Below are 10,894 nucleotides of genomic sequence, written 5' to 3' on the forward strand. Positions count from 1 at the left end.
TTTAGATTTGCAAAAAAAACAGGAGAGTGTCTTGAACCTGTCTTTTACAAGACTGATGAAATAGTTGCTGTAAAAATAATAGACCCGTACGGCGTTGCCAAAAATAAACAAGCTTTGTTTTTTAAACCTTTTCATTATTACTCTTTTTCCCCTTTTCTTTTTCTTCCAGGTTAATGTATGTATATGCGAATAGTTAGTGGTATCTGATTCATCATAACCATTTTTAAATAAATTTAGATTTAGTTATATGATTAATAATAAACGTGTTACAACTTTCATAATATTATCTGTGCGTCAATACTATTTATTTGAAATGAATAAAAGAAAAATAAATGACATAGGGGGTTCATGCTTGTGTAAAAGAAGGACAAGAGAACCGAGTGATAACGTTTAATTATTAACCAGTAGTTTGAAACAACCTAATGGAAAACCATTTCTTTTGGTCTGTGTTGAAACAATTTGTTCGAATTGCAGGGTGTCCACTGTATTTTATGAAGGTTTGCATCTCTGGATATCTGACACTTCTCCTTCAATTTCGGTAATTGGGACACATTTTCCTGTCCAGATTTTAAATTTAGCAATACCTTGAGAGATCAAGATTTTGATGCCTTCGACAAGACCAGCCTTTACGCTCAGTTAGCCAAAGCAACTTTGTACAATAAGACTTGTAAGCCATGTCACAAATAGTACCCTTGATATCTCCGTGCAAAAGTTCGGGTAACTGTCCGGCAGCAACCATATTGATAGCAATAAGATCTTTACCACCCTTCTTGGAAGCGCAGAATGTTTCAAGTGCCATATTGTCTTGGAAACTTTGAGTATTGCCAACAAGTTTAATGATATCACCGTATTTTCCACACGCGTCATACTTGAGTTGATTGGCCTTACCATCTCAAGGTGTAACGTTCTGAACATCGTGCCAAGGAGAAATAATGAGACTTTCGCCCTTGGAGGGCACATGCCATTCAATATTGATAGGACTCCAACATATTCACAACCCCAACGTTGACCCCAAGTGAGTGATTCGAACATACCCTCTTCATCATTATCGGGGGAGGCACCTGCTTGACCCTTCGATCTCATAGTGTAAATAACAGGAATCAACACCATTCTACGCAAGAGAGATGTTCATCGACATATTCAAATCAGGCTTTTGTAAAAGATCCACGCGCAGTTCAACAGCATCAGTACCTTCACAGATCTCTTCGAGGTTTTCGAGAACAGAGTTGAGGTCCTTGGAAGTCGATGATTTAAAGGTTGCGGGTACTCCGACACGACCGACAGTAGTATTTACTTGGTTGGTATCACGACCGCTGATGAAGAAAAGGAATATCTGGAGATCCTTTTTAATGGCTAACCACCCGGTAGGGGAGACGTAACCGTCATCCACGATGATATTCACATAGGCAACGAATTCAAAGTTACAAACCTCCTTATACCAAGTACGACGACGTCACCAAACTTTTATCATATCCTCACCATACATGGGACATGTCTTAACACGATTTAAATAATGAACAACTTGACCCAGATCACTCACCAAATGCAACACTTTACTACCGATCTTAGTATGCTCCTTTAAGATATCACCGGATTCAGCACTTTCAATAATATCACCACCACAAGAAGTAACATATTCACGACCAAAATGAGTCCTTTCCTAACAATTGTTCATACATCCCGACTCCCTGATGCGGAATTGGTCCCAACCTCAAGTACTGACAAAGTCAAATACGGTAGTCTTTAAAGTTTCTTCAAAGTAAATTTCTCCGCATTGATGAACTTGAACCCCAATACTTCAGCGGCTTCTTGTCTAAGGGTGGTCTTTCCAACACCATGTATTTACCAGCGTCCATATTTTTGGTTGCTTTGGCATGGATACAACCCAGACTCTTTTCGGTTTGTGAAAATTTAATGCCGAGATCCACACCGTTTGAACGAATCAGTTTGAAATGGTCGTGGTGGTCCTTTACTTTGGTGACCGTGGCAGCTTTACTGACATCAATGTTGGATACATCGATAAATGAACTTTTGTGATAAAAGCCAATACGATAATCGAGCTTAAAGTTATCCATTTTAGTTTCCCCGCTAAAAAATTAAAAAATGTTATTCTTCAGTTCAGCATAAAAATCTAAATTTATTTACCTTCTGATTTTTATGTCGATTCGGTCTGAGAAGAGTAACTCCAAAAGTCGGGCATAGATCTTATGGTCAAAATTCTTTTCACTTAAGTGCCTTTGTTCTTCAATGTTAAAAATGTGACTATTGATTTGATAGGCTTCAATCCTAATAATGATAGGTGAAATTGTTATACTTTTGGATACTTTTTATGATTAAGGTAGCATAAATTTGCACACTTACAAATGGGACAGTATTTTAAAAAAAAACAAGTCCTCAGATGATGCGTTCATCTGGTAGTCAAGAGTTTTGCGATATTGGATATTGATGTGATCCGACTAAAAAAAATTAGTATGCGCTATTATAGTCTGCACTATCATACTTTGATTATCTTACATTTTTAAAGGTTTTTAAAATTGCCTTCTTAAATTCATCTTTTAATTCATACGAAGCACTTAATACCTCTACACCTTGACTATCATTCCAAACAATGACATGAGATTGTCCTGATGGGCCTGTATTACTGAAATCTACTATTCCTTCTTTATCAACTCTATAAAGATGGTTATGATAAGTATTTATACTCAAGAAGAATATCAAATGCAAACATACGAAGATGACAACTTTTTGTCTTTGGTGCTCTTAACATTGGTAAAAAAAAAAGTAAACTAGTTAGTACTGTCATGCCGAAATAAAGTCGAGAAATATCAATAAAAACCTTTTTGGGCTGAGAAGCCTTGGCCGCACTCGTCTCCCCTTTTCGTTTCAAGATGGATACTTCATTGGTTTGTCGCTGTGTGGTGAGCCAATAATCATCCATGATAGACGTGACCAGACACTAATCATTTACAACTAAAACTACCTGGAAGTTGTCATTTAAGAGCTCTTCAGTAATTAAGTCTTGCAGCTCCTTGTCAAGCATTTTACTTACTTAGTTTGATGATGGATTCCTTAAACTTCTGTTCGGCATTTTTCCTAGACTTGAAACCAAAATATATATAAAAGGCTTTGATACATATATATGGAAGGTGTTCTTTCAAATATTTTTGTTATGTTCTATGGTCAGATGGTAATTAGTTCATGTTTCCTAATTTTCTCAATGGTTTGTGTTCTTACGTTAAATCATTTTTTAGTTAGCGTAAACGAATTTCTTATGGAATGACGATAAAAAGGCAGAAAATAAGCTTGGGAGATTCTTGGTAGATATAAAAGCTATATTGAGGCCCTTGTCTTTGGTGAGAAATATAAACAAGAAAGAAAAAAAAATTTTAACAACTTTTATTGTGGCTGTGAACCTTAAAATGATGACGCAGTTTTTTTTTTCAGCATACGTATTCCTTAAATTTTCAAAGTCCGTAATAATGAACAGTCTGGGGTTATTTTTAAAGCACTGTTTTTGTTGGACATGATATTTTTTAGCCCTTTTCCCTTATGCTTTCTAACTCCGTAAACAACATGAAGAACGCCACACCCAAGGCTAATCGGCATTTTTCTAATCCGATGTGAGACAATTTTTTTCTTGGAATCACATGAGCTTAAATTTTATTGAATAAATGTGCTTAAGACGTAATGTATAACGGGTCATGGTAGCTTTTGAACGATATATATCTACCACCTTCTTGATCAGTAAAATTAGTAAATATGTTGTCGATGAATGTGCCATTATTTGTTGTAGATTTCATATCATCTGGCATGGCTGTGTGCATAATAATGTATTTATCAAGAAGTTGTAATAATTTTGTTCTTGCTAAAGATTTGATATTAAAATCCGCATTAAAATCACCAGCTAAATTATTCTTTCATTGTCCGTGATACATGATCCTATAATTGGAAGAGCATCGCCTAATTTGAATTTAGGGAATATGTAAACTGATGGAACAAGCAATGTCGGAGAACTAAATCCCACTATAGATATACTCCCTTCACTGGATGCATTCAATAACTGTATTTTTTTAAATGTTGTGGACTGATTTAATTTATCATTTATAAGACACATTGCCCCATAAGCTCGAGAAATTTCAGTAAATCCAGGAATATCAAAAATTTGGTTCTGAGTGGTCCAAGTTTCAGATAATAAAATATAATCTGATGCCATATATATTGCATCGTTAATTATTTGGTCGGCATGAGCATTTAGGCTTTGAGCATTGTGGGAAATAACTTGAATAACTATTTGTGCGCGGTGAGTGTAAAGAGCTGAACTTTGGTTTCAGTAGTACAGTTTTAAGTCGTGATAATTCTATTTAGATATATCATCTGTTGGTGCTGGTGGTGTGATAGGTACAAATCTCTTTGCGACTATAAAAAGACCGGGTGCAGTGGTTGCTCTTGAACGTGCCACGTATATTTTAGATCTTTCAAGAATTTGTGACCTTGTCCTGCTTAAATCTAATAACACATTAGGATAAGTACCCCCCTTGACTTTTGTGAACCGTTAAGGCTTTCGCTACAACTACTGGAAACTATGTTCTTTAGATTCTTACGACAGGAGATTTACAGAAAAATTACCAGCTTTTCTCTGTTTTTTACCGAAACTTTCATCTTCCATCAATAGCCATAAGCGAAGTGGTTTTTGCAAAGATGACGATGTTGATTTATTGGATGATCTAAAGTCTACTTGTTTTAAAATACCAGATGTTCCATTGACTAAACCGTTGGATGTATCAACATTGATGGTTACCATATATCGCGCTCCAATTCGTAAGTTTTGGCAGTATGATAAACCACCTGTTTTGTTGTGTGGTACAGCCTTTAGTTTTTCAAGTAAGGTCTCCTTGGGAATGGTGTTCGATTTGTCTCTTGTACCATTATCATAACATACTGATTCATGTACCTCTGTCGTCATGCCACTTAAAACAGCCTCATTACATTGAGATACTTCATTGTTGGTCAAGTATAGACGGATAATTTCTTTTCCATCAACCTTGGCTTCATCCGGTATTGAAGAAAATGTGCGGCTGGAGAAAAATTCGATATCTTCCGCAGTCATAGTTCCACTGGCCATGTTGTTTAGAGCTATGGCAAATCTGGCGTCATCTTTTGGCCGCATTATTTGAGTCAAGTAGTGAACTTTAAACGAATGCTGTGACTCTTGAGACCTTAATCATGTACCAAAAAAAAAAACGGCATATGTCTTCCTCCGAATGGTCTATCACGACCAAATATGTCTCTTAGACGTTTATCAATCCAAAGAAGATGTCTGGTACTAACAAGGCTAATTTCATCAATGATCACTACTTTTAATTCTGCCAATGCAACAGTCATAGTATTTGAGACATCTGATGAAAGTTCATGTATAGCGTTGTTATTGTTCGGAAAGTGAAACGCGGTATGTAGTGTTTGGCCATAAATGTTAAATGCTTTACCGGTAAACGCAGTAAGTAATACTGAATTACTTGTTAAATCCCTATCTCGATCTACATCATAATGTCTGATGAGAGATTGGAAAAGGGTATTAATAAGAAGGCTTTTGCCGGTACCGGCACCACCTGTTACAAACAAGCGAAGAGGAACCTCATCACAATTTTCATGCCGTACATGGTTCATTACATGTGTTAAGCAATCTCTTTGCTCCACGTTCAGCTTTGATAGCAGTGACTCGTAATCCAGATTGGCAATTCTATCGGGTCGTGTGTATCGTGATGCTGGAGTTGAGGAAGGTGTTGTACTGCTAGACGAGGCTCGCTGAGTAAAACCATTTTGTTGCGCCAGAGTGTTTCCATAACCATTGATTTCGTCGTTAATATCTACAGAGATATCACCTGGTAACGCATACATTCGAAAATCGTTTTCAGAACCACTGTTGATGTAATCTGAGTTTTCATCTCCTGCGTTATTTTCATCCTCTTCGTTATTTTGATCCATAGCAGCTTCGGCAAACATTGCTAATGCATCTTCGTCTAGCACACTGAATTCTCTATGTTTAGATAACAGAGTATTAAAGTTTTTAAAGTATACATCAAGAATATCGATTTCATTAAGGTCTTTTGTCTGGTCCATCCAAGGGTGATACAGCATGATCATATGGTATGCAAACTCATAACTGTTTTTCATTGAATCTGGTTTAACATTTAGTAAGTTGTTCTTAACATTTAGTAAGTTGTTCTTAACCTTCCTGCTTGCAAAATCACCTTTTATAGATTTTTGTACTTCCGAAGGAAGTACTAGTCCTTTTTTAAGCTTTGTATACCTTCTATCTATGTCGAGTAAATTTTAAAGAAAAATAAAAAGTTGGAGTAAAGCCCCAGTTTTTACAGGATTCACCTGTAACTAAAACTATGGCCTTTTCAGAACATGATACGCAATGACACTTAATATTATCTTAATCCCAGGGTGTCAACATTTACTCGCCGTATATGGTCATCTGTATACCTTCTATATACGGCGACCAAATTTCAATGTTTTGGTATATATCAACAGTTTTTGACTTACATACTTTGGGATTTTTACCAGGTCTTATTGATGCTTTCTTAAAGATATAGGCAAAGTTTCAGCTCAATACAAAGATCAAAAATGAGTTCGTTAACTCGACATATATGGAAATGTTTTGTGTACCCATTTATATCGCACAGCAAAGAAGAACAAGTATACGAAATGTTTCTAACATTTCTGGAAAGTTAATATCTTCAATCGTAATACAACAACAAAAAATGTTCTGCATTATGAAATTCAGAAATTCAGAAATAAAAAAGGAAGACAATTTATTGTACACGCCTTGTAACAATGGTTATTAAATACAGTATTATTCTATTATGTTAATCTTTAACTTGGTCCATGTCTGGCTTTTTTTTAAGCCATTGATGCTTTTACAGTGGATTCAAGTTTTGTAAAAAAAAAAAATTTGTACAAACTTCAACACGTTTTCAGCGAGTTAAACCATTTCTACCCTGTCCACGAGGAAAAAATAACAGGAATTGCCAACTACAAAGCTCTAGTTATAGCAAAGTTTGATAAGTAAACATCTTCTATTCAATTAAGCTTTTGAATTTTTATAAACGCATATTCTTGTTTTAGTTTGTTTTTTAACATATAAAACTATATAAACCAACATACTAAATTGATACATCAAGATAGAAGCAATAATAGTCAGACTGAGTTTTAGCATTTCAAAATAATATCTCTGCCAGATAAACCAACACATAGAACGGATTCTACAATACTAAATGTATACACGTTGCAATGTTTTGCATACAGGAAATAACAGCATTACGTACGGCTTCTATAACAGCTACTGCATGTAAAAATGTTGTTTTTTGTTATCGGGTGAAACCTGACGTGAGATAGTTAATTAGAACATCCAATGACACGAAGCAAAAAGTTAACAATTTATTCTACAGATAGTCACTGTTGATATGGCTTATGTTAACATAGTAACTTATTAAAGTGCCTGTTAATGTGTAAAAGAATTCGAATTAACGTCTCTTTGGCACTTTTCTCAAATTAAATTACATAAGTAAGGGAAACAAACTAATACAAAAACTAAGAGAAGTTAATTACATTACTGGAAAAAAAAGTAGCGGCCTAGAGGCAAATATGATAAAGTTCCTTTCAAAAGAATAAAAATATATGTCTAATAAAGGTAACTAGTATCACCACGGATAACAGGCAACTCAGCTCTTAATCCAAAATTCGCAAAAAACTCATGACGACAAAACACTCAAGCCTTAATGTGCAAAACACACCTGAAGTTGAGCAAGTACAGCACCTAATTCAAATCGAGTGCAATCAACTATTTAAAATTGAAGAATAGTAGGAAAATCATTAAAAATAAAAGCGCCAATAGCTCGTACTAGTTGTCATTATCGAACATCATAACTATTAATTTTTGGGGAGAACCAGATTGCTAAATAATTAAAATAAAGATACTGATGCTTTTGTGACAAATTTTATTCTTTCGATTTTATTATTCATCAAACTATTAAAAAGGGAAGCTCGCTGCAACAACCCAGAATTGTTGAAGTCATAAAATGGTTTTGCTTTATGATTACTTTAGACCATTAGTCGACGGGGTTTATAGAATCAGTAATTCACTGTCGAAAAGTGACTATGAATCTTTGGTTATAGCAGCCTAAAATGCCGCTGCATTGGATGGTATTTGAATAATCTTTTTTTCTGATAATGCCCTCAATTATCGTGTTAGCTGTATGTGCATGCTTATAAAAGTTGAATCTGGGAGCGAGTAAATCTCATACAACAAACGTGACAAATCCGCATTGTATGCACCAACTTAACAAGGAACAAGGAAATTAGATAAATAATGACGTTCGTAACAAAGTCTGTTTATGAAATTATGACAGATATGTTGTAAAGCCTCTCATTATTTTTCTAACAATATGCAAAGCGACTTCCCAAATTACTGGTTTTTTCGTCTTTGCCTAACGGTAATACATTTCAAAATAACAGTATTGAAGATTGGTAATGTCGTATGCAATTCAAAGCCATGTTATAATATGAATATTTGCAATAACTTTGTTAATCGTAAATTAGGGACAACAATATTAAAAAGGATTTTACATCTTGAAAACTATGTTGGTTTAATTAGGGATGTCAACTTTGTGAAATGTCGAATAGAAAAGTTTGTGTTCTAAACAGAATTTCCATTTACTTCATGTACAAATTATTCGCAATCAACTTATAAATCAACTGTATACGTTCACAATTTCCAAACGTCTTCAATTTTCTTACCGGCATCAATATAAATCACAAACGAAGTAAAATATTCTCTATTGCAACTATATTAATGATATGCCTACTCATAGTAACGTTTATATAGTAATGCTTTGAGTGACAAAATTTAATGATTTATACTTTATATAGAAGGATTCTACCAGTCGAAATTGAAAAAAAAAGCTGTGTAAACATAAGTAGTGCAATACAAACAAAAGTCAATATATATTTAAGCCATTCAATTAGTAATTAAACGCTTAAACGTCCATAAATACAAGTTGAAATTTATCATAGCTATAAAATATACTAAACTGCAAATACACTTAAGATGATGTTAAGCCTCAATACACACTCAAGAGCAATAACCTAAGACACTTTAAATTGCATTATTTTGACAGCCTTTTTAATGACTATTTGTACCGATTAATAGAGTGCAATAAACTGCTACCTGTGATTTTAGCCAATTTTATTATATCTCATATAACAATTTCTCTACGTTATAACTAAATCATTTTCCTCTCCCTTCTTCACGGCAACTTACGGCAATGTTAGACAGCTGGTGAACCTTCGCCTTATAAAATCTAATAATTTTACATCTTTTTCTTCTTCTAACGAAACCCATGTTTTTTTAATTCAAACCAAGAGTTACTCTCTTCTCCTTGGTCATCTTCATCCAGAATATTATCTCCATCATCATTTTATAATTCATTGTCGGCAATGGCATTCTTTTTAGATTTAGGCTTTTTCTTAGAATATGCATAATATGCGGCAAATTGAGCCAAATTACATTCTGAAAGATCCAACCAAATATATGTCTTCTGAGTTTGGATTCAACTTTTCAAGATCTGCTTTAGATTTTAACATACGGCACCGATTCTCTTTTTTACCAATTGGTATAAATGCAGTAGCACGACTAGTCTCACTTATTCGAAGCTGCAATGAATTGTACGTCGCTTCTTGAAAAGAGACTTCACAAAGGTTATAATACTTTGAAATTAAAGACCCCAATACGCCTTTTAAAGAAACTGGTTTGTTTACGCTTTCTGATAGTACGTTTTCCAACACCTTTGTCATTTCTTTGTTTGATTTGTTGATATAATCAACAATGTACATACAACAGGCATATGGGTCTAGGATGTATTGAATATCCATGTTTGCTTTATGCATACTGAGAATAAGCGGGTTATAATTGTTGATAAATAGCTCACTTACGTCTCGCTTCAAAAATACTTTGCTGCAAATAAGGGTTGATCTAACTGCCATAATGTATTCAGAATAATTGATATCAAACAACAACAGAAAATCATCGAACGACAAGGGATTTCTTATGCTTTTCAAAACGTCGGAATTATCAGCAAGATATGCCTTAATGTTTTTTGCTATAGCAAGAATCTCTTCTCGTCTATCCTTCTCAGAATCTGTCGCGTTCTCATTCAACTCAGGTAATTTTAAAAGAATCGTTGTTTTTTTCATGGGAAAGAAAGGGATATTGAATCTACAATTTTTTTTCCGTTTCGTTTCAATGATCTTTTGAAACACGTCAAGGTGTAATTATGTGTTTGGCGAGAGACTACTAATTCAGATAACCCTGGATATAGTTCTGCATCAGGATTCAACTGACATACTATCATTTTTTCGATAAAAGGCTGAACTATTTCCTCATTTGATCCATCGAAAACAGGGGCATCGGATAACCATACAAGCATATGTACATATGAACTTCCACGATGTTGGAATTCTACTCTGTAATAGTAATCCTTAATGGTATGCTCTCCGAAAGGGCCATACGGTGGCTTCCATGTGGATTTCAAATGTCGAAAACGTCTATCAAAATATCTAGCACAAGTCGGAGCATCAGCCTGAATTAACCTTGCTATATCATCGCTTGACAAATTAGCGGCTTCTTCCTCAGTAATTTCGTCTTTGTCTACAAGCTTCTTTAGAATAACAATTAATTCAAACCATTTTGTTTCAGCAGCTGAAAGAGTTACAAAGAGTGTCGGAATGCCTAACTGACGAATCATGGCCATTACGTTACATTTCTCGGTTTTCCAATACGTAGGCGAGCTTCTAACACCACTGAAAACGTTGAATGCGTCATCTTTTTTGA

The 10,894-nt window shown here is 34.7% G+C and overlaps 2 protein-coding genes across 2 annotated transcripts; both read right to left on the reverse strand.

Moving 5' to 3' along the window:
* Positions 1-344: 344 nt before the first annotated feature.
* On the reverse strand, positions 345-1,125 carry EV154DRAFT_530940 (uncharacterized protein). Its single transcript, XM_051603789.1, has one exon. The coding sequence runs from the start codon at positions 1,108-1,110 to the stop codon at positions 637-639; it is 474 nt and encodes a 157-aa protein (XP_051450909.1). The 5' UTR covers positions 1,111-1,125; the 3' UTR covers positions 345-636.
* Positions 1,112-2,938, reverse strand: EV154DRAFT_571234 (uncharacterized protein; the record flags this gene model as incomplete). Its single annotated transcript, XM_051606244.1, has 9 exons — positions 1,112-1,432; positions 1,502-1,660; positions 1,724-1,782; positions 1,847-2,088; positions 2,146-2,286; positions 2,362-2,456; positions 2,515-2,671; positions 2,731-2,759; positions 2,837-2,938. The coding sequence occupies 9 exons, from the start codon at positions 2,936-2,938 to the stop codon at positions 1,112-1,114; spliced, it is 1,305 nt and encodes a 434-aa protein (XP_051450910.1).
* Positions 2,939-10,894: the final 7,956 nt, after the last annotated feature.

Source organism: Mucor mucedo (genome assembly GCF_025094135.1).
Source record: "Mucor mucedo strain NRRL 3635 chromosome Unknown EV154scaffold_218, whole genome shotgun sequence".
Lineage (NCBI taxonomy): Eukaryota > Fungi > Mucoromycota > Mucoromycetes > Mucorales > Mucoraceae > Mucor > Mucor mucedo.

What these genes read in the sequence shown, in the direction of transcription:
- EV154DRAFT_530940 (XM_051603789.1), bottom strand. Translation starts at nt 1,110, where the DNA reads ATGGTGTTGATTCCTGTTATTTACACTATGAGATCGAAGGGTCAAGCA.